The following is a 23,939-nucleotide window of genomic DNA, read 5'->3' as shown; positions in this document are numbered from 1 at the left end:
GCAGCTGAGTAACCACAGAAAGACTCTGACTAGAGTTAAGATGTTTTGGGGAAGATTCGCTTTAATTTCATATAGCTTGGCAATCATAACTCCTAGGTTCCTCAACTATGGCATGGTGGCCATACAATTTTGGCTTTTAAAAAAAATTTATGGTATTTTTTAAGGGCTTACTATGTGCCAGACACTGTATTAGAGAAGCAGCATGGCTCAGTGGAAAGAGCACGGGCTTTGGAGTCGGAGGTCATGGGTTCAAATCACGCTCCGCCAACTGTCAGCTCTGTGACTTTGGGCAAGTCACTTAACTTCTGTGTGCCTCATTACCTCATCTGGAAAATGGGGATTAAGACTGTGAGCCCCCTGTGGGACAACCTGATCACCTTGTAACCTCCCCAGCGCTTAGAACAGTGCTTTGCACATAGTAAGCGCTTAATAAATGCCATTATTATTATTATTGTTGAGTGCTGAGGTAGATACAAGGTTGGACACAGTGGGGCTGACATTCTTAATCCCATTTTCCAGGTGAGGTAACCGAGGCACAAAGAAGAGAAGTGATTTGCCTAAAGTCACACAGCAGACAAGTGGCGAGGCCGAAATTAGAACCCGGGTCCTTCTGACTTTCAGGCCTGTGCTCTGTCCATTAGGTCATGCTGCTTCTCCACACGGCTCTGTGCGTGTTAAAGTGCAGGACCAGGAAATGTCCCGTGATTCTTCTGACTTTGAGGAAGTTCCAGAACTTTGGGAACATTCTCTTCTTCCTCCTCCTCAATTATCTTGAGGTTTTGCTCTGAGACTGTTAGACTATTGAAGACAAACGTCATCGGGAATGAACACACAGGTACTTCTATCTGGCTGGGCAGAGCTTCAGCTCTCTGCCACCCTCCCTAGCCCCCGCCCCCAAGCAGCTGTGTGTACCCGAATTTACTTGCTGCTGGCAAATTTTGAACAGCTCTGCTGAAACAAGGAGAAGCTTCAATGAGTCAGGTCCAGGGGCTGGGAGACTGAGTTAGGCAGGAATGAGTGGCTCTTTATGTCACAATGTACTTTGAAGTTCATGCCGTTTCTCCAGTTAACTTTATAAAATATTCAGCACTGAATAAATCTTTTTCCAGCTCCATGGTACGGGGACTGTAATTCCAACCAGATGGGTAGGTAATGTAATCCTAACTAGAGTCTAAATAAAGTTGGCCTTTGTTTTCTTTCTTGTTGGCAGAGCAGTTGTGGAACCCACAATTTCTTCAACCTTCTCCTCTGCCTATTGAATATTTTCTGTAGAAGATTGTCATTAAGCCAGTCATTCCATCTCTATTGTCAGTTCTGTCAGAGTGAGCTGATGAGAGTACAAAGAGGAGGTTTTGTGAAGAATGTGATTAAGCCTTCAAAACAAGGACCTAATTATATTATTAAGTTCTTGAGTACAGAAGTGTTTTGTTTTTCCTAAGTGGTATTTTATTTTCTAGGTATTTTTTTAGGGCATCAGTCAATCAATTAAAGGTATTTATTGAGCAAGTGTGTCTGTCTCCCCCTCTAGACTGTAAGCTCATTGTGGGCAGGGAACATGTCTGTTTATTCTATTGTGTTTTACTCTCCTGGGCACTTAGTTCAGTGTTCTGCACACAGTGACTGCTCAATAAATATGATTGATTGGTGGAGCCAGGACTAGAACCCAGGTCCTCTGACTCCCAGCCCCAAAGTCTTTACACTACATAAGTGCTGTGGGGCTGAGGGGAGGGTGAACATCAAGTGCTTAAAGGGTACGGGTCCAAGTGCATTGACAGTTCAGATGGGAGGAGTAGGGAAAATGAGGACTTAATCAGGGAAGGCTTCTTGAAACAGATGAGAAGTGATTTTAATAAGGCTTTGAAGGTGGGGAGAGAGGTGGTCTATCAAATACGAAGCACCATGGCCTATTGAAAAGAGCACAATCCTGGGAGTCAGAGGACCTGGGTTTTAATCCCAGCTCCACCTCTTCTCTGCTGTGTGACCTTGCACAAGGCACTTAACTTCTCTGTGCCCCAGTTACCTCATTTGTGAAATGGGGATTAAATACTAGTGTCCATATGGGTCATGGGCTGTGTCCAACCTTTTATCTACCCCAGCGCTTTGTGCACTGCCTGACCCATAGTAGACACTTAACAAATATCATTAATATATAGATAGATGATAGATAGAAAGGCAGTTCCAGGCCTGAGGGAGAGGGATTGACAGAGAGATAGATGAGATGAGCGATCAAGGTATAGTGAGTAGTTTGGTGTTAGAGGAGCAAAATATGCAGACTGTGTTGTAGAAGGAAATTAGAGAGATAAGATAGGAGGAGGAGAACTGATTGAGTGCTTTAAAACCGATGTTAAGGAGTTTTGGTTTGTTTCAGATGTAGATAGGCAGGTACTCCTGTGGACTGCCTGGATCTAAAAGTCCATGCCCTTTATCTGAACTGTTTGTTCCTCTCGCCTTGATATGATAGAATGTAGTTGAGCCACTTCATTTTATAGCTACACTGTTCAGATCTAAATTCCACATTGTGATTACAGAACAGTATTTACTTTCTGTCAGCAAATTTTAATGATGTCACTGAATTCCAACCTAAGAGGAGGTGGGAAATGGACTGAGCGACTATTCTTTGTAAATGTAAGTGATGGATGCAGCTTTCATGACTTTATTACAGCCACTGCTTATCCAGTCCAATAGTGAAGTCACTAAAATGCATGGCATTTTTATCTTAATAGACCTGAACTAATAATGAGTCACATTCCTTGAAAATCATACCCCTGATTCTGAAAGACATTGCATTGGCCCAGGTGTATTTGGTGTGCAGTCTTAAAGCAGCAGAAAATTCACCTGGACAAGCAATCAGTCAGTCGTATTTACTGAGCACTTACTGTGTGCAGAGCACTGTACAAAGCGCTTGAGAGAATACAATACAACGTAACAGAGTAGGTAGACACATTCACTGCCCAAGCACCCTGGCTTTTACTTTCTCCGTGTGGTCCTTATATTACACAGAGCTTTATTAATAATGATGGCATTTATTAAGCGCTTACTACGTGCAAAGCACTGTTCTAAGCTTTATTGTCATAAGAGAAGCAGCATGGCATAATGAATAGAACATGGGCCTGGGAATCAGAAGGTAATGGGTTCTAATCCCTGTTCTACCACTTGTCTGCTGTGTGACAAGTCATTTCACTTTCTCAGTCACCTCATCTATAAGATGGGGATCGAGACTTAAAAAAAAAAGGTCTTCCCTGCTTTCCATCCACCCTGCATAGTAGGACTTAAATAGGTGTTTGGGAAAGGGCACTATGCAGTCCATCAGCCTTCCCCTTTCCACGCTACATGCTAGTAAGAAGATTATATCAGCTCTTCATTTGAAAAAGGGCAGGAATGCTTTACAGTGATCAGGATGGGGTGCTGGAAAGCCTCCAAATAAAGAGTGAAAATATTTTTAAATGAATATTTAAAAAAAGGGCACATCGTTTCCACCTCCAGTGCATTTGATGCTTGTAGTCCAGAGGAGCAGAGAAACTCACCTCGAAAAGGCCCCAAGCATGTACTTTGTCACAGTCTGTTCAGATTATTTTTTGTTTCAAAAATCATCTTTTTGTTTGTTTTTCATTGCACCCACGGTCAGTTTTATATAAGGCATAACATTTTAATGTGAATTAAAGCCAATGGCAATTTGACAGCTTTTATCAGAGAAGGAAATTGACAGGGTGTCAATAAATTGTTTACAGTTGGATTAAAATTGAATGTAGGCCAAGGTAACACTTAGGGTGTTTCCTCCTTGGTTAAACTTTAAGGATATGACCATTGCTAAAGAGTAGCTCCATATGAACCGGAACAATATATACTATATACTCTAATCTCAAGAGGAAGTAAAGTAGGAGTGAACAAAGACAAAGCCAGTTTTTGAATTGTTTGCTTTGAACAGTAATATGATCCCTGCTGGCCAAAATATTGTCAGTGAGACTATTGAAGATGAACATGTAGCATGTTGAAATGAAGATGTAGCATTTTAAGAGTTTCAGAAGCCAAGTAGTGACATGGCCTTACTTTCTCTCAAAGGCCTTAAATGCCCCATAGCTGTTGCTTAGATATGCGACCCCATACTGCTTTTTCCTCTCACAGTAATAATAATAATGGCATTTATTAAGCGCTTACTATGTGCAAAGCACTGTTCTAAGCACTGGGGAGGTTACAAGGTGATCAGGTTGTCCCACGGGGGCTTACAGTCTTAATCCGCATTTTCTAGATGAGGCAACTGAGGCACAGAGAAGTTAAGTGACTTGCCCAAAGTCACACAGCTGACAGTTGGCGGAGCCGGGATTCGAACCCAGGACCTCGGACTCCAAAGCCCGTGCTCTTTCCACTGAGCCACGGTAATATTTTGATGTGCTCCTTAGCCCTCATTTCATCTTGGTGCTTCTGACCAGTTAACCAACTGCTAGTACTGGTTTTTTTTTCCTATCCAAGCCTATTGTTGATTTCCCTCTACCCATAGCATAGCAGAGCATACTCATTCAACCAGCTTTAAATCTGTACTATTGAAACCTAGTACTTCAGAAACTATGACCTTTAAAAGTCCATTCATTTGGCACCTCTATTGATTCAGCCTGTATTCTTCTCCATGCAGTTATGAGCTGGGTCTTTGCCTGGCTAATCCTTACCCCCTCAACCCTGGGGCAGAACTGCTTCCTAATTAATCATTAATAATGTTTATGGCATTTGCTAAGTGCTTACTATGTGCCAGGCACTGTACTAAGCACTGGGGTGGATGGAAGCAAATCCCGTTGGACACAGTCCCCTGTCCCACATGGGGTTCACGGTCTCAATCCCCATTTTACAGATGAGGTCACTGAGGCACAGAGAAGTGCAGGGACTTTCCCAGTGTCACACAGCAACCTAATTGGAATCATGGGTAGCGGTCGTCTCTGGGGACCCAACGTGGGGCACCGGCCTGCGAGTGTGCATAATTGCACAACCTGGTGATGATACGGTGTCACCCTAGACCTCGCTCCGAGCTCCATCCGGCCCTGCCAGGACTTCAGAGCAAACAGATTTTGGACTTTTTACCAAAACTAGATCCTTCAATTTAGTACATCTAATTTGAGTCCTGTGAAAAAAAGTTGTCCGTCTAACTTTAGCAGTTACCAAGTCTAAGAAATCTGGATTTCACTAAGGTGGTTGGCCCTGGCTTGGTGCACCTGAGAGCGGAGAGAATCAGTCCACAGGATGTCAGTCTACAAAACAGTTGTGTTGAATCAGGAGTGTGAGGCTGATACAAGAGCATACTTGGCAGGGAATGTAGCGTGGCTCGGTGGAAAGAGCCCGGGCTTTGGAGTCAGAGGTCATGTGTTCAAATCCCGGCTCCACCACTTGTCAGCTGTGTGACTTTGGTCAAGTCACTTAACTTCTCTGGGCCACAGTTCCCTCATCTGTAAAATGTGGATTAAGACTGTGAGCCCCACATGGGACAACCTGATCACCTTGTATTCTTCCCTGCACTTAGAACAGTGCTTTGCACATAGTAAGTGCTTAATAAATGCTATCATTATTATTATTATTATTATTATATTGTTGTGTTGTATTCTCCCAAGCACTTAGTGCAGTGCTCTGCACACAGTATGCGCTCAGTAAATATGATTGATACTTGATCCTCTGAGTTTGGGAGTGGACTTCTAGACTGTGAGCCCGCTGTTGGATAGGGACCGTCTCTATATGTTGCCAACTTGTACTTCCCAAGTGCATAGTACAGTGCTCTGCACACAGTAAGCGCTCAATAAATACGACTGATTGATTGATTGATTGACTTTTGAAGGCAAAGAGTAGAAGACCCCAAACACCAGCTGTGCGTCTTCAATTCACTGTTTGTTTACCCAAATGGGGATGTTAATTGTGTTATGTCACTGTCCAGATGTCTTTTCCTACCACTTGATTAATGTGAATTAAGAATGGGGATGAAAAAATGCATTGTTGTGGCTAATTGGTTACCACTGCTAGTAACGTATTCACTATTTAACTGAACTAAACCATTCCCTTCATTCCTTGTGTTTAACCACTGAGCTCTGGCGTTTTTATTCTAAGAATAATGCTCGTACTGAAAATGGCTCCCTCCAAAAATAGGCTATACCTTTCTTTCCTACGTCATCCAGAAGAGTTTATTAAAGGCAATTTAAGTAACTGCTCTTCTGTTCATTAGCCGATGGCTCCCTCACAGTGAAATTCCCTGTTGCAGTTGGTTGTGTATGGCCCTGCTTGGTACATAGTAAAGTGTTTAATCAATCAATCAATCAATCAATCAATCGTATTTATTGAGCGCTTACTATGTGCAGAGCACTGTACTAAGCGCTTGGGAAGTACAAATTGGCATCACATAGAGACAGTCCCTACCCAACAGTGGGCTCACAGTCTAAAAGGGGGAGACAGAGAACAGAACCAAACATACCAACAAAATAAAATAAGTAGGATAGAAATGTACAAGTAAAATAAATAAATAAATAAATAGAGTAATAAATATGTACAACCATATATACATATATACAGGTGCTGTGGGGAAGGGAAGGAGGTAAGACGGGGGGATGGAGAGGGGGACGAGGGGGAGAGGAAAGAAGGGGCTCAGTCTGGGAAGGCCTCCTGGAGGAGGTGAGCTCTCAGCAGGGCCTTGAAGGGAGGAAGAGAGCTAGCTTGGCGGATGGGCAGAGGGAGGGCATTCCAGGCCCGGGGGATGACGTGGGCCGGGGGTCGATGGCGGGACAGGCGAGAGCGAGGTACAGTGAGGAGATTAGTGGTGGAGGAGCGGAGGGTGCGGGCTGGGCAGTAGAAGGAGAGAAGGGAGGTGAGGTAGGAGGGGGCGAGGGGATGGACAGCCTTGAAGCCCAGGGTGAGGAGTTTCTGCTTGATGCGCAGATTGATCGGTAGCCATTGGAGGTTTTTGAGGAGGGGAGTAATATGTCCAGAGCGTTTCTGGACAAAGATAATCCGGGCAGCAGCATGAAGTATGGATTGAAGTGGAGAGAGACACGAGGATGGGAGATCAGAGAGAAGGCTAGTGCAGTAGTCCAGACGGGATAGGATGAGAGCTTGAATTAGCAGGGTAGCGGTTTGGATGGAGAGGAAAGGGCGGATCTTGGCAATTCAATAACAATAATATTAGTAATGACAGTGTTATCTTGTCACTGTAATCCCAGAGCCCTTCTATGACCTCTTTAAAAATGTAATTACTCTTCTGCCTTTTCTTTCTCTCCCTACCTTCCAAGTCTCTCCTACTGTTTGTAAACCCTTCCCATCCTGTTCCCAAATCTTTCATCTAGGGTTTTTTTTTCCATTTAAAAGGTACTGACTCAACAACCTACCCCTTTTTCCTGCCCACTGCAAACAGCTTTCAAATATTCAATTTTTTAAAATGCAGTTTAGGGAAAGGTACTTCATTTGGGGGTTTTTGAGAACTCCTCTTTTCTCCTTTTGTGAGTACCATTTTCTGAACAGTAGGTGAGAATGATCTTTGAAGGTTTTTTTCACGGCTGCACTGGGTAAAAGTGAAGAGTGACACGTAAATACAGCAGTGATGGTGCAACCCTTTCTCCTATGGACAGTCCCTTTCAGGGGACTGCTTGGAATAGTGAAAATAACACGTTTCATATTCTGCCACTGTTTGAATTAAAATTGGAAAATGCTTTTGCAAAGACTACATTACTATTTTAAGCTCATTTAGAGTGTTCTGAATTGCAGGATCATAGAACAGCATTTGATTTGGGGGTCATTCATTCATTCATGCATTTATTAATATTTATTGATGATCTTCTGAGGACAAGAGTACTGTTTTGAGGACCGGAGAGAACAATATAAGTTTTTTTAAAAAGTCCTTACCTTATAGGAGCTTACATTTGGAGATAGGCAGATAGAAATTGCAAGAATCAGCTTGGGCTGGGGGAAAGAGTATGGGTCTGGGAATCAGAGAATCTGGGTTCTAATTCTGGCTCCACTGCATGTTTGCCGTGTGACCTTGGCAAGTCACTTAGCTTCTCTTTGCCTCAGTTACCTCAGCTGTAAAATGGATATTAATACTTGTGAGCCCCACGTGGGACTTGGGATGGTGTCCAACGGGATTATCTTGTATCTACCTCTTTGCTTAGTTCAGGCACAGAGTAAGCCCTTAACAAATACCATTTTAAAAAATGTATATACTTGGTGGAAAACAGGAGGAAAAACATAGGAAAAACAGAATAGAAAAAAATAAGTGAACTATGAATGAATATTAATACCTCAAAATGCTAAGAGATCAGTTGTTAGAGGAAGCAATAATAGGTTGGAGGTGGTGGGCTTTCTGCTTGGAGCCAGGGTTGTGGTATTACATATTTGTAGGGGATTGTCTTCTCAAACTTAACATGCAGTTGAACTCTGAAATGCTCTCATTTAATCATTTAAGTAGGCTGTGTGACAGATTTGACCAAAATATAACTTGTCAGTGTTAAAGGTAAAAATGTGGAGGATAAAGTGTCTATATTCAGAAGGAATTACTGATTTGTTCCCCCCCACACTTCATTCCTTTCATTATAGTCGGAAATCGGGTTTGGGAAAATGGAAACTTACATCAAATTGGAAAAGCTTGGAGAGGTGAGTAATAAATATGTGGATAAATATTGCATTGCATGCAGTCTATGTGTGTGTCTTGTCTTATGCTGTCAAGTCACTTCCTACCCATAGCGACTCCATGGACACATCTCTCCCAGAACACCCCACCTCCCTCTGCAGTCATTCTTGTAGTGTGTCCGTAGAGTTTTCTTGGTAAAAATATGGAAGTGGTTTCCTATTGCCTTCTTCCATGCAGTCAACTTGAGTCTCTGCCCTCAACTCTTTCCCATGTCGCCGCTGCCCAGTACAGGTGAGATTTGATCTGTAGCAGATTGCCCTCCACTCGTTAGTTGTCTAAGCTAGCAATGGAATTGGTATGCCTCTGCTTGACTCTCCCTCCCATAGCCAAGATTGATAAAGTACTGGAAATTCACCAGATGTGATATATACCCGTCTACATGTTTTGTTTTGTTGTCTGTCTCCCCCTTCTAGAGTGTGAGCCCGTTGTTGGGTAGGGACTGTCTCTATATGTTACCAACTTGTACTTCCCAAGTGCTTAGTACAGCACACAGAAAGCGCTCAATAAATATGATTAAATGAATGAATGCATATATATATATACACATATATATATTTCCAATTGATTATTACATTTTTGTATTTTGATTCTCCTGCATGAATGTTTCTGTCTCCACTTTTAGAGTGTAAGCTCTTCACAGACAGTTCTATTATACTTTCCCAAGCACTTAAATCAGTGCATTCAGAAGTAGTAAGGACATTTACTGGGCACTGGTAATGCACTGAACTCAGTGTTTGGGAACATACCCTGTACATGGTATACTGTACCCTGCCTATAAAAAGCTAATTTGTGACAGGTTTTTGATGTGGGGAGACACCATAAGCCAGTGGATACTATTAAGAAGAGAAGTGATGTGTGTTGAGTGACTCTTGAAGTAATTGCAATTGTATTTATTAAGCTTAGTGTGTGCTTTATTAAGCACTGAGAAAGAGTATACAAGCAGGAGGAATAAGATCTCCTTGAGATGCTCACAAACTATGAATATAGAAAGTTAGATAATATGGTGGGTGTTCTCTTTGGTTCAAAAACCACCAAAGGAATTCATACAGGGATTTTCTTTGCCAGATTTTTGACTGTAAAATTTCCAGTTAAGGTGCTTTTTCATTGAATGTACATACTTTCAGATTTGGGTGGGAGTAGTTTTAATGTGTGTTTTTTTCTTTTAAGGGAACTTATGCAACCGTGTATAAAGGAAGGAGTAAGCTGACAGAGAATTTGGTGGCATTAAAGGAGATCCGATTAGAACATGAAGAAGGAGCACCATGCACAGCCATAAGAGAAGGTGAGAAATAATCAGTTGGTTACAATTTGTACGGTGTTTAGGAATGAATTGTTACATGATGGAGGAATAGCATGTTCAGTGGTCTTTATACTTTGCTTCAGGTGCCACACAAATGCGAAGTAATAAACGGTAAATATTTTGCAAATAAAAAGCACCCAAAAGTTTGAGCATAGGAAAGTTGTATAATTCAACCTTCACAACGTTGCTAAAATCCACCCTTTCCTCTCCGTCCAAACTGCTACCACGTTAATCCAAGCTTTTAACCTATCTCCCTTGGATTACAGCATCAACTTCCTTGCTGGCTTCCCTGACTCCTGTCTCTCCTCACTCCAGTCCATACTTCACTGTTTTGCCTAGATCATTTTTCCAAAAAACTGTTCAGTCCATAGCTTCCCACTCCTCAGTACCTCCAGGAGTTGCCCATTCATCTCCTCATTAAAGTAAGTGCTCAATACCATTGGTGATGATCAAACAGAAATTCCTTACCAGTGTCTTTAAAGCACTAAATCAGTTTCCCCCTTCCTACCTTACCTTGCTGATTTCCTACTACATCCCAGTCCCTCCTGGTTTTTCTAAGGTCAACTTGCCACTGACCCCTTGCCCAGATACTCCCTCATTCAGAAACTCCCTCCCCCTTCATATTCAACAAACCACCACTCTCTGCCCCTTCAAAGCCTTATTAAAATCACAACTCCCATCTAAGCCCTCTTTTTCTTAGTCCCTTTCCCTTCTGTGTTGCTTATGCACTTGGATTTGTACCCTCTTAGCACTTGATATTCACTCTACCCTCAGTCCTGTAGCAATTAAGTACATACTGATAAAGTATCTTAATGTCTTCCTCTTTATCTAGACTGAAAGCTAGATAACTGGAAGTAAATGTGTTTACCAACTGTTACCTGTTACTTTCCTTGTAGTCAGTACATTGCTCTGCGCACAGTAAACACACAATAAATACTGTTGATTGATCGATTGAATGCCATAATTGAGTAAATATTACACTTTTGAGAGGAAATCTTAAAATTCATTTATTTTGTTTTTATCATCTGATTTCAGGTGGTTTTTGCCCCATACCAATTTTAATTATCTGTTTCTCTATTTTCAGTTTCATTACTGAAGGACCTAAAACATGCAAATATTGTTACATTACATGATATTGTTCATACGGAAAAATCACTGACTCTCGTCTTTGAGTATCTGGTAAGCATTGATCCGATAATCCATATCTTTATTTTACTATTAAAAGTCTGTTGCAGAAACCGTCATTTTAAACTCCTTGTGGGAATGTGTCTGCCAACTCTGTTGTATTTTACTCTCCCAAGTGCTAATACAGAACTCTGCACACAGTAACTGCTCAGTGAATATAATTGTTTCAGAAGTGTCATTCCATGAGGGAAACACTTTTGTATTTTATTGGGATCTCTCGCCCTCTCTCTCTCTCTCTTTCTCCCCCGCCACCCCCCCAGCCCTCTGCGGGCTCTATTACTGGCATTTGGACAAGAGTATTTTTTGGACATAGTTTCCATTAGAAAAATCTGCTTCCAGTTAATCTACATGGATACAGGAACTGTCCCATATAGGCAAGATGAATATTGCGGGGGGCCCCAGGCTATTAGAGGTACTCCAACCACCCTGGTTGAGAAAAACTTTTTCTACTTTACCCCTGCTCTGTGGTGCTGTTTCTTGAAGCACAGGGTAACCAGCAACTGTCATTCAAGCAGAGGCATTTAGCGATGCAAACACATCACAAAAAGAGCCTGTCAAGAGAAGCCCAACATAACGTTTTCTCTGCTGCCGTGCAGCAATTCAAGAAAAAAGGTCAATAAAAAATGCCATTTTAGCAAGCTGATATGTCACTTGTTAGCACCATTAAGGTCCAGACATGTTTTTGACATGGGCTGGCTGTCTTAGAAATTACAGGGGAACTAATCACATAATGAAATGCCACTTTAACTAACATCAGAAACTCTGGTATGGGATCATAACTGCTCCTGAATGAAATGTGTTTTCCATTGGGCATGCCGTTTTCACTCTCCTTCACGGCATAATGGAGATATGGTAAAGGAAATCTAGAGAAATTGTAGACTCAAGCTTGCAAAATCAGCAGCCAACAGTTAATTAAAAAACTGAATGCGATGAAATAAGTGGACCTCACATGTAGGAAATTGTTAATATATTTTATGGTGCATTCCCTCAGGACAAAGACTTAAAACAATACATGGATGACTGTGGAAACATCATGAGTATGCACAATGTAAAGGTGAGTTTTAGTATATTTACCATCTAGATTTCTTTTGCTTCAGAAGCAGGAGGGTATTGGGAAATGAAGTCAATTCATGAGCCATTTGCTGTTGCCATTTCTTAATGCTAAAATATTCCTTTTAGGTTTTTGCACATGAATATTTTAAAACCATTTTCTTACAAAGCTAGGAGTAGAAATTCTCCAGCCTTTAGATTTTGTACTGAAAGCTGTAACAATCACAAAGAACATATTAAAGGGTGAATGGTGCAGTGCTCTAAAAATACATTTGAAATCCCCAAAATCTAGGAAGGAAAAGGCATGAATTTCTGCAGCATATAAAACTATGATATGCCGCAGCCATAACGTTGCATGCAGTTTAGGTTGCTGCACTTTAGAAAACTGAGAATTGATCTGGAGATTTCTCCTGAGGACAAGACATCAGTCTGGAAGAACAGAGCCTGAGAAGGGACCCGATTAAAGTTTACAAAACAGTGAAGGGTGTGAAAGGCAGGGGATCCTGTCATTCACCAATTCCCATTACAACGGCTCAAAGGGGTAAGCAGTGAAACAGAAAAGGAAATGCTTCTAGACCCAGAGGTTGATAAACATGTTCTTCATTGCCACTGAAAATAGTGCAGTCCAAAAATATCAGTAAGTTCAAAAAGTTAGGGTAACTTCATATTCAAGATATCCATAAAGAGTTATAGAGGAAAAGTTAATGATGTAGGAGGAAAATTATCTGGGATTTAACATCTGTAGACGTTTGATTGGGCATAAAAGAGAGCCACTAGCAGATTTTTCATTCAAGCATCCTATTGTTACTGTTGAAGACATATTACTGGGCTGGATGAGTTGACCCATATTGATGTTTCTTATGATCTTTAGGATTCAACAGTTACAATTTCACTATCAATCAATCAATCAAGCATATTTACTGAGCTCTTAGTGTGTTCAGAGCACTCTACTAATCGCTTGGGAGAGTACAATGTAGAATAGTTGGTAGACTCGTTCCCTCCCCACAATCTGAAGGTGGAGACAGACATTATCTTGTTTCAGCATAATTACTACAGAGCCATAGAAATGGGGATATAAGTAATATTTAAATTAAAGGCACATCCGAGGAATAGAATATAATTTGAATGATTTTTAATCAAAAAATAATGCAAAAAATGAAAAAGTCTCATCTAGTTTTCTAATTTATAAGTTGTTTTTAACCTGACCTTTGCCTCTAAAACCTTAGTGGAGGGTGCAGTGTCTTTTTTTTATGAGAGGTATCTCTAGTCATATTGAAATAGCTTGTTAGTGTCTGTGGGTTTATTAGTGTGTGGGTTGTAGTGTGTGTGTATAAATATATATATATATATACACACATCCCTAAGTCAACAAAATTGTCTTCCTAGAGTTTTATTGTGAACTTTTCTCTGAAAAATGTGATGTGAGTTTCACTTTGGATATCTGTTGCAGTTGGCGGTTTTTGGGTGTTGTTTTTCTTGTTTTCACACTCTATTCATACCATTAGGCTTCAGAGTACTCAGAGATGGGGGGAATTAGCAGCAAGACTTGTTTCTAACCTTTTTTTTCCTCTTTTGGGGGTAGCTCTTTTTATACCAGATTCTGCGTGGTTTGGCGTACTGTCACAGGAGAAAGGTGCTTCACCGAGACCTAAAGCCACAGAACCTACTCATTAATGAAAAAGGAGAGTTGAAGTTGGCAGATTTTGGTATGTAAGCTATGAAATATCCATATAGTCTTTAGGCCAATTCATCTTTGCATTTGAAAGAAAAACCATGAAAATTAAACCACATAAAATTACCCCTCTTTGTACCCCATATCCCCGAAGAACATCTCTGGCATTAGAAATTGAATTTCAGATAGAAATCTGGTAAGGAAACCGCTGCCTGACCTTGTTATATAGAATTATGAATGAAGAACAGTGCATTGCACATAGTAAGCACTTAATAAATCCCATCATTATTAGTAGTAGTAGTAGTATTAATTTGGGGGAAAATTCTGAATTATATAGACCAATATAATTTTATCTGTGATATGATAAAATAGATTATTTGTCATCTTTGGGACATATGTTAATCTACATTGTTTAACATTAGATGTATTTAATAGCTATCATAAATCAACATTTTTGTGTAGATCGTTTAGATCCCCGAAGTTTGCATTCTTTTTCAAGACGTCTGCTCTGAGTGTCCAAAATAAGCAAAAGAAAACCTCATATTATTAATTTTGCAGTGTGTAAATTGGAGGTGATTTGGGTGACTGAGCTAATCCAAATGGAAGAAAGCATGTGCTTTAGTAGTTTTCCCTCTTTTGTCATTTTTTCTTATTATTAAGGGTGTTTTTTCAATCTCTTGAGTGTTTAAGTACTTTGATAAGCAAGAGTGGCAGGGACTCTCCTAGTTTTCCTTTAGGCTCTCAACTGATAAGAATTCATTGTTGGCAAATAGTGGAGCTATTGAATTAATTCTATTCCCTACCCATTCCTGGCATCCTAGCAGTTTCCTGTTTGTTTGAATGGCAGTGTTGCTATGAGCCTCACCTCTCTTTAGGAGGAAGTATTGCTAACTTATAGTACAGTGGTTTCCACCAGGATTTAGGTGGCATTTAATTAAACTATTTACGGTGGGATACATATGCCTTTGTGTAAACATGAGCCTCTTTTTGCATTTGCTTACATTCACTATGTATTGTGCAGTGCAGTGTTCAAATTGCCTCTTCCTTTGCTCACTCACTGTGTTAACTCAGATCCTTTCCACCCAGAAGGTCCCAAATGATGCATTTAAAAGTATCCTCACTTTTTCTCCTTGAAGGGCTAGCTCGAGCCAAGTCAGTTCCTACAAAGACGTACTCCAACGAAGTGGTCACACTGTGGTACCGGCCACCCGACGTTCTCCTGGGTTCTTCTGAGTACTCAACCCAGATTGACATGTGGTAAGGATGTACTTGGCTGGTTTCATTTTGCATTAGTTGTGCATAGTCTGTTTGGCTTGAGTAATTGGCCTTTTAAGTCTCAAAACAGGCTCATTTGTTCTGGCCTCCAAAGTGTCAGATTCCTTGGCGTAGTTAAGAACTTCTTTGCCTTAAAAAGGACCTTTCCATGTGTAGAAGGGATATGCATCCGAAGAAGCGGGCTCAGAATTATGGGGTCAGGATGATCCACGCTGCTAGAGAAGCAGGGTGGCTCAGTGGAAAGAGCCCGGGCTTTGGAGTCAGAGGTCATGGGTTCAAATCCTGGCTCCGCCAATTGTCAGCTGTGTGACTTTGGGCAAGTCACTTCACTTCTCTGGGCCTCAGTTCTCTCATCTGTAAAATGGGGATGAAGACTGTGAGCCCCCACATGGGACAACCTGATCGCTTTGTAACCTCCCCAGTGCTTAGAACAGTGCTTTGCACATAGTAAGCACTTAATAAATGCCATCATCATCATCATCTAAAGTACATCTTGGAGCTGTTTACTAAACCCATAGTGCTTCATTGTTTGCCTGCTTTAGTTATTACAAAAAGCTTGAATCAATAACGAAAGGTTGAAGTTTTTTCTTACAGATTGGAGGTACCTCAGGGTCATCTATCCCACCATTAATCCCCTTGCCCCCATTTTTGCAAAGGCATATGGCTCCCCATGATATCATCCATAATGTATTTTAATGCCTTCCCCTTTAGACTCTCAGCTCCTTGTGGACAGGAAATGCTTCTATGCACTTTATGATATTGTACTCTCCCAAGCCTTAGTACAGTGTTCTTGTACAGTAAGCACTCAAACACCATTGATTGACTGATTATCAAAATGTTTTTCCTTTATAAGTTATTTAGAGAAGACTCTCATTTGCTTGGGTAGTTAGTGGCAATTTGCACGTAAGACCTAAGGGATTTATCTTTTTGTGCCCAATCTGGCAGTATAACCTATTGGGCCACATTTTATCAAAGGGGGATTGGTTTGGGATATTCTTCTCCTCACTTCTGTCTGTAACCATAGTGGAAATTCATCTTTATGGATGAACTTAATACTAGTGAAGAGGTGGCCAAACCTAATTGCTGAGGAGGAGCCACAGACCAAAGCCAAAATGTGGCCAAGAGACACAGAAGGGGAAAAAAAAATCACAGTGAGCTGGCATTCCAGGATGGAGGGCGAGATGGGTGACAATTTGGCTGCTCCTAGAAATCAATCAATCAACAGTATTTATTGAACACTTACCATGTGCAGAACACTGTACTAAGCATTTGGGAGAGTACAGTACAACAGAGATGATAGAGCATTCCCTGTCCACAATGGAAATAGTGATTATACTTTATAGAAGACTAATGCAAAAAGCCCAAAACTTCATCTCAGTAAAAGAAAATACCAAGGGTATGTTGTAACAATTTGTTATTTGTCAATGACTAGCTTAACATATTTTTTCTTCTACTCTGTTTTAAGGGGCGTTGGATGCATCTTTTTTGAAATGGCATCTGGAAGGCCTCTGTTCCCTGGTTCAACAGTAGAAGATGAACTCCATTTAATTTTCCGACTTCTAGGTAATGTGAACTTCTTACTTGCATACTGTGCTTGCAAGTTTCTTGGTCAGATAAATAGGTGAACATATTCACCATTCCAAAAACAAAAATACACTACATTGCACCAAGTGGGTACATTCTGTATAAATATATTACTCTATATAAATATTTTTGTGAGCAGATTGAGAAGCAATTTATTGAAAAATACATTCCCTCCCTTGTTTGTTCAGTCATCTTTGGAGGGCTGCAGGAATAGGTCTAGATTTTTGTGAGGGGTTTGAAAAAAAATTTACAGAAAAGTACATCCCCTCCCTTATTATTTGTTGAATCATCTTCAGAGGACTTGCAAGCGTAGGTCTAGAATTATGAGTGGAGGCAAGAAAGGGCGTCACTGTGGTCATTATTTCGTTCCCTACTGCTGAAAATGGCTGTGAGGTCTGAGAATAACTGGATGGAGAAATCACCCACCTCCAGATGGTGCTTGCTACAGACAAACCTGCAGTCACATCCGTGTGACTCCTTTATACTGCTCTTTCCATTTTAGTAAAACAAGATGTAGGTGTGAAATTCACTCATTGGCTTCTAAGGCTTGTTTTTAGCTAATTTAATTTCTAGGGTCTAAACCCGTATGTGTTGGGGGGTTGTTCTTTCCTAAAATCTAGGAACTCCTTCTCAAGAAACTTGGCCGGGTGTTTCTTCCAATGATGACTTCAAGAATTACAACTTTCCGAAATATAAGCCTCAACCTTTAATCAATCATGCACCAAGGTACAGTTTTATGTGTCATCTGTAGAAAAAGAAAAATGCCTGTGTTTTTCCAGCTAAAAGTAATTCTTTTGAGATGTAGGTGACTACATTATACATAAAAAGACATGGGATATGTCCGTTGTCGTGTGGCAACTCCACTGTTGCCAGAAAATAACTTCTAGTCCCAGAGACCTAGAATGGGAATGTTGCTTACACTACTGGAAGACATTTAATTAGAAGGTAACAACACTGAAGTAGCCAGAAGAGAGTAGGGAAGGGAGAAAATATTTGAGATTGTTCCAAGTTACCATGCTAACTAATTTCTTCTCCTAAAATAGGACCATTTCCTGGGAATTGAAAAGAGGAATTGTTTAGAGATGGCATTATTGATTCTCAGAACAGTAAATGAATAGAATGAACTTTGCTTGCATAACGTTGGCAAATCAGCAAGCTATTTACAAGGTGTTTCTAAAGAACAACAGACGAAGTGTTTCAGCCCACAAAAGAATAGCCCTTAAAGAAAGGCCAAGAAAAATGTATCTCTGTCCCCTTTGGCTCAGTGATGGCTGCTTCTGAATTCCAGGCTAAGGGACTGAATTGGAATCCAGATCTCATCCAAGAGAGTATCCCAGTCAATGTTTGTTTCATTTGAGGAATTTTTGTCACTTGATCTACCCCAGTGCTTAGTACATAGCCTTGTACATAATAAACATTTAACAAATACTATAAAAAAGAAGTTGTAGGCATACATTGACAAACGGTCTGCTGTTAAGTATGGGAAACAGAAATAAATAATTGTCAAAGTTGATTAGGTTCAGGAAAATATGATCTGGATGCCAAGGTGACTGTGGAGATAGCATGACTTTTTCTACCCATCACTAAGTCAGCCACCCCTATTGCAACTCACAGTAATAAGGGACATTAAATCAGAACTTTGGAGCCTCCATTCAGGATTGTCCTCTGCTGGATTCCTTTACAGTTTTCACAAATGGCCACCATCCTAGAAGAAGGATATATGGCCTTTACCATCCTATGAAATGCCACAGCCAGAAACCTCTGAGCTAGGCATGAGCAGTGTTCCAAATTCAAGAGTTCCCAACAGTCATCTGACTCAAAAGGAGGCCTTCCCCAGTCTCCCAAGCTCAGCCATAAATCAGTCAATCAATCACCCAGTGGTATTTATTGAGCTCTTACTGTGTGCAGGGCACTGTACTAAGCATTTGGGAGGGTACCAAAACAAGTTCTCCTGTGCATTTTCAAAACCCTAGAGCAACAATGAATTAGTTTCTGATACCCAACTCTTTTAAAATTATTTGAATTGATATGCGTAAATATATATATATGCTATTGCCAAAATTTATTTCATGCTAATTAAAGAATTGTACCATGATGTTAGCCCATCCTTAAAAGCATTTGCTTGTTGTTAGCCAGGTCCCCAAGCAATGCTGTCCCTGTTCCCTGTCCACAAGTGAAGCCAGTAGCAAGTGACACTTGTACATGAGGAGAGCTGAGTTCATTGCCTGGGTCCCCCCTAGACCCTTGTCTCCTGGAAGATTACCCACTCTGCCCAAAGACCAAGAGACCCCGCATACCCTGAACAAATGTCAGCGCTTAGAACAGTGCTTTGCACATAGCGCTTAATAAATGCCATCATTATTATTATTATTATTATTACCCCTTTAGCAAAACGCTGGCACCAAGAGTCCAACATGGGACTCACAGCCTAGGAAGGAGGGAATAAGATTTAATCCTTATTTTACAGCTGAGGAAACTGAGGCGCAGAGAAGTTAAGTGATTTGCCCAAGGACACACAATAGACCAATGACAGAGGCAGGATTAGAACCCCGGTCCTCTGACTCCCAAGCCCGTGGTGATCTTTCTACTCACTGCTTCCCAGAGACTTTAAAAGACTTATCCATCTAGAACAGTACCTTTCAGATGGGGAATTCAATACCTGTTCTCCCTCCTATTGAAACTGTGAGCTAGGACCTAATTATCTTGTATCAACCCCAGTGCTTGACACATGGTAGACACTTAACAAATACCGCAATTACTCTTATTATTATTACTGCTCTTATTATTATTAATGTTAGTGCCACTGCTCCAGTAATACTCAGCCCAAGGACTTGAAGAAAACACTTAAGTTCTGCTTTTCTAGGAAAGATTAGGGTAATCTCTACACATTTGTGGTAGGTAATTGTTGGATCTCTTTAAAATAAAGCAGCTGTTTTCCCTGAAAGTTCACTGTAACCTTTTAAATAGGATTTTAATTCTCTTTGGATCTATTAGTTCAGAGGCAAGATCCCTACAAGTGTGACTTTCAAAAGAATCAATCAATCAATCAGTCATATTATTGAGCACTTGCTGTGTGCAGAGCACCGTACTAAGCGCTTGGGAAGTACAAGGTGGCAACATATAGAGACAGTCCCTACCCAACAGTGGGCTCACGGTCTAGAAGGGGGAGACAGAGAACAAAACCAAACATATTAACAAAAGAAAGGTAGAAAAGTGTGAGTGTAGGGGATAATTATCTGATTTATGTTCAGAAAATCATTCAGCTCCGTCTGATTTCGTTATTCTGCACAGAACAGTTGATAACTTTGTGTGTGTGTGTGTGTGTGTGTGTGTGTGTGTGTATACGTACATTTGTAGGTATATACAAATCTAAGTATTTATGTTGGCTTTTGGATGGTCTAACTTGCCTCCTCTGAACTTGGGTATTGCACCAAGTCTTTTGAATCAGTTGTTAGTGTAGATCCATGGTTCAAGGGAATTCAGCAAATACCCGATTGACTGTCTGGTCTGGATCAGCTCCTGACCGCCAAATACTGGACATCTGCCTCCTACATATCTGCCCCCTTGGTACCTGAAGATACTGATTCTAGCTGTATCAGTAGAATGCCGAGCTCCATTAAGTTAATTTGTTTAATTTTCTATGCTGTCTGGTGAAAAGAGGTAGCTTAATATAGTATTTCAGTGTCGTATAAAATGAGGGTGCATTTTTAGCATAAATTGTGCCTAAACATTTACCCTTTATTTGTCATGTTTCTAGGCTAGACTCTGAAGGAATTGAACTGATAACCAAATTTCTTCAGGTAAGTTGCACCTCATGTTTTAATTTTGCGAGACCCCCGTTGAATTGGTCTAAACCAAAAGGCCATGTGATTGTGCGCAAAGTCTTCCCCAGAATTTGGACACCAATAAATGTATGTGAAGTACAACTTCAGTCAGTCAGTGGTATGTATTAAGCACTTACTATGTGCGGGGCACTGTATGTACAAAGCTCTTGGGAGAATATAGTTCCACAGAGTTGGCAGATATGTTCCCTGCCCATATAAAACAATGTGAAAAATGCACAGTTCCACTTTTCCCTCAGGGGTTTCTGGAGAGCCCATCAATGGACTTGAGTGAACTAGTTGTCTTATATTGCAGAGTGTGAGTCTTCAGCTCTGAGTTTTCTGAGTGCGGTTACTCCTCGGGTTTTGTGGTTGCTGTTGGGTCCCTCTACCAGATGAAGGGGAGATCTCCCATGATGTAGTTAGTGTTTCAACAAGAGATACTTTACTCCTACTTGGGGTAAAGGATGATACGAAAGGTTTTTTTCACATAACTCAATTTCCCCCAGATAGTTATTTCGATTGTCTAGAGCATTTGATCACTTTGTGTTGTTACATGATGTAACTGCCCTGTGCTTTTAAGTGACTCAACTGCACTGCACTAAGTAGAAAAGACCCAAATTTTTTTGATGGCAGAAGTGAATACCATTCTGAACAATTACTTATAAAATGGATGAGCATGTGGCAAGAAAGTGTTCCTCAGGTCCTGGCCATCTCTGTCTCACAGGTACCATCAGTCACAGGAAAACAAAACCAGGCCCTAATGCAAGGGTTTTCATGTGCCTTGAGGTAGAATGAAAAACAGCACCTGGCAGTGCAGCAGCAAATATGATAGCATAAAAAAGACGGACTTTATCTGCATACCATGCGGAAGAGTTTTCTGGGAGTATACTTGTCTTTTCAACCACATCGCTGTCACCGGCAGCATATCTCGCTGTCTTCGCTGTTTCCAAATCCAGGGGAGAGCTATATATGTGTGCCTTAGGTGTTTATCATATGATTTCGTAGTAGCGGTGAGGTATAAATGGTTCAGCACAAGCTGAGAATGTTTATCTCACAGACTCAGGTGAGCCCACCAACCCTTGTAGAGAGTCATCCCTCTCTGAGAGTTCGGGAGACCTAAATTGTTGATGAGTAAAATGAGAGAACTGTGGTGTAGTGGTTAGAGCATGGGCTTGGGAGTCAGAAAGAAGGTCATGGGTTCTGATCCCAGCTCCAACCACTTCTCTGGTGTATGACCTTGGGCAAGTCACTTAAATTCTCTGGGCTTCAGTTAGCTCATCTGTAAAATGGGGATTAAGACTGTGAGCCCCATGTGGGACAGGGACTGCGTCCAACCTGATTTGCTTCTGTTCACCCCAGCACTTAGTACAATGCCTGGCACATAGTAAGCGCTTAACAAATACCTGAATTACCACTATTATTATCCTTTAAACAGGAGACTAGATCATAGGGATGGGTGTATTTATACCACTTGATGTTCTGACCCCAAGATGCCTTCCTTAGGGTAGCAAGAGCATACAGAGAACAGAGAATGACAGCGTAGAAGTTCACTTCTTCTGACCTGATTTAAGGACTGAGTAGAGCTGGGCTAGCTATTTAGATGGTCTCTGATGGAAAGATCATTTTTAAGGTGCTGATTTAGAGTGGTTTGCAGTGCTACAATGCGGATTTCCTTGGTGCCTGTCCAGGGTGCTGGTTCCTGCCTCCTCAGCACTTTTTTTTTTACCTTGTGACCTACTTCTGAACCCCTCATCATTGTTCAGCAGTGAGAAGAAGTGTGACATAATGGAAATTGCACAGGCCCAAGAATCAGGAGACCTTGGATGTAATCCCAGGTCTGCCTCTTGTCTGGTGTGTGCCTGGACAAGTCACTTAACTTCCCTGGGCCCCAGTTTCCCCATCGGCCTCTTACTTAAAATGTGAGCCCTGGTTGGAACAAGGACTGTTTCCAACTTGAATACCTTTTATTTACCCCAGCACTTAATCCAGCGCTTGGCACATAATGAGCATGTAAAAAATATCATTATAATTATTATTATTGGTAATTATTATGAATAATATTTTTAGAGTGATTCAGGGTCAGCTGGTTACTGCCTTTAGTCTTCTGTCTCCAAAGTGAGAGGAAAACTAAACTATATTTTAGATGAAGCCATTCTCAGCAACTAAATGGAACATTATCACCCACTCTGTTCAGAATGACACCTAATTTTTAGACTTTGGAACCTGTGCTTTGAAATAAAGGCAGCGAGTTACCTGCTGGGGAGGAGGAAAAACAGTAACCTTGGACATTCCCTGATCCTTTTATTTGAACTAGAATCATTCCTCAGGAGAAAGTATCAAAGCCAAGAATTCAGGAAGAGAAGGAACCTAATTAGGGCAACCCTTTGTTTTTTCGCAGTATGAATCCAAGAAAAGAGTTTCTGCAGAAGAAGCCATGAAGCACGCCTACTTTCGAAGTCTCGGAGCAAGGATACACACTTTGCCTGAAAGTAAGAGGAATTCCGAGGGGTATTTGTTTTACACGCAACTGACTCCTGTTTGGTTGACACTAGCTAGTCTGGGCTCCAGAGGGTTAGGGCCATTGTCCAGACCTTCCAGTGAAATCTTAGAATTGAATAAAGGATGAGAACAAGCAAGGGAACAGTAGATCATTGCCCTTGTTGGAATAGTGTCAAGACCTCGTATTGTTTTGAGGTTCTTGGTAATGCAAGAACCAGTGTCGACACAATTTTGTCACGTGAAAGGCCTATGAAACGGGGTCTCGGCCTAGTATTCAGTAGACAGAAGCCTGGGGAAGTGTCCTGCAGCAACAGGCAAGATTGCTGCCTTGCGAAATGGGCCCCACCACGACAAAATGTCTAAAATGCTTCCCACTTACGGGATCAGAATCATTTAAAAATCGGCGTGTCGCCCGGGGAGACAGGTAACGGTCGGCCGATTGGCTTCATAATCGGGTAGTTGAATCTAGAAAGCTGAACTCGTGTCCACGTGCCTGATCCTTTTCAATCTCCTTCCAGGTGTCTCGATATTCAGTCTGAAAGAGATTCAGTTACAAAAGGACCCGGGTTTTCGAAATTCCTCTTATCCAGAGACAGGTGTGTTTGTCATAAACCATTTCACGTGTCGATCTTGAATTTTTCAAATGGAATCAGCTTTCTGTTTAAAAAAAATCAGTCAGTGAAATTTTTTAAAGTGTTAGTCCCTGTGCAGAGCCTGCCAAGAATGTAACCGTTTCAGAATTGTTCATCCTCCCTTTGCTAAACGATTCGGTGTGGGTAGCTGAGTCAGGGGCCCTGCAAGCTGCCAAAGGCCCTGAGAAGTTGTCCAAGGAATCTGGCTCTGACCACTGACACCACACCTGGTCCCCGAGGCGGAAGAGACACATCTGGTGCTTGCCCGGTCGTC

At 41.2% G+C, this 23,939-nt stretch overlaps 1 protein-coding gene across 1 annotated transcript in view; it reads left to right on the top strand.

The window, feature by feature from the left end:
• CDK17 (cyclin dependent kinase 17) overlaps positions 1 to 23,939 on the top strand; it is a 132,863-nt gene that overhangs the window by 106,766 nt on the left and 2,158 nt on the right. Inside the window, exons 6-16 of the mRNA XM_038756188.1 lie at positions 8,551 to 8,607; positions 9,812 to 9,926; positions 11,029 to 11,123; positions 12,121 to 12,183; positions 13,762 to 13,885; positions 14,988 to 15,108; positions 16,592 to 16,689; positions 17,331 to 17,436; positions 20,468 to 20,510; positions 22,933 to 23,023; positions 23,552 to 23,629. Coding sequence (XP_038612116.1) covers positions 8,551 to 8,607; positions 9,812 to 9,926; positions 11,029 to 11,123; positions 12,121 to 12,183; positions 13,762 to 13,885; positions 14,988 to 15,108; positions 16,592 to 16,689; positions 17,331 to 17,436; positions 20,468 to 20,510; positions 22,933 to 23,023; positions 23,552 to 23,629 — 991 coding nt within the window. The remainder of the gene's footprint in view (positions 1 to 8,550; positions 8,608 to 9,811; positions 9,927 to 11,028; positions 11,124 to 12,120; positions 12,184 to 13,761; positions 13,886 to 14,987; positions 15,109 to 16,591; positions 16,690 to 17,330; positions 17,437 to 20,467; positions 20,511 to 22,932; positions 23,024 to 23,551; positions 23,630 to 23,939) is intronic.

The sequence above is a fragment of the Tachyglossus aculeatus genome, chromosome 14 (genome assembly GCF_015852505.1).
Source record: "Tachyglossus aculeatus isolate mTacAcu1 chromosome 14, mTacAcu1.pri, whole genome shotgun sequence".
NCBI classification, from domain to species: domain Eukaryota; kingdom Metazoa; phylum Chordata; class Mammalia; order Monotremata; family Tachyglossidae; genus Tachyglossus; species Tachyglossus aculeatus.
This window is presented reverse-complemented; position numbering and strand designations above follow the sequence as displayed.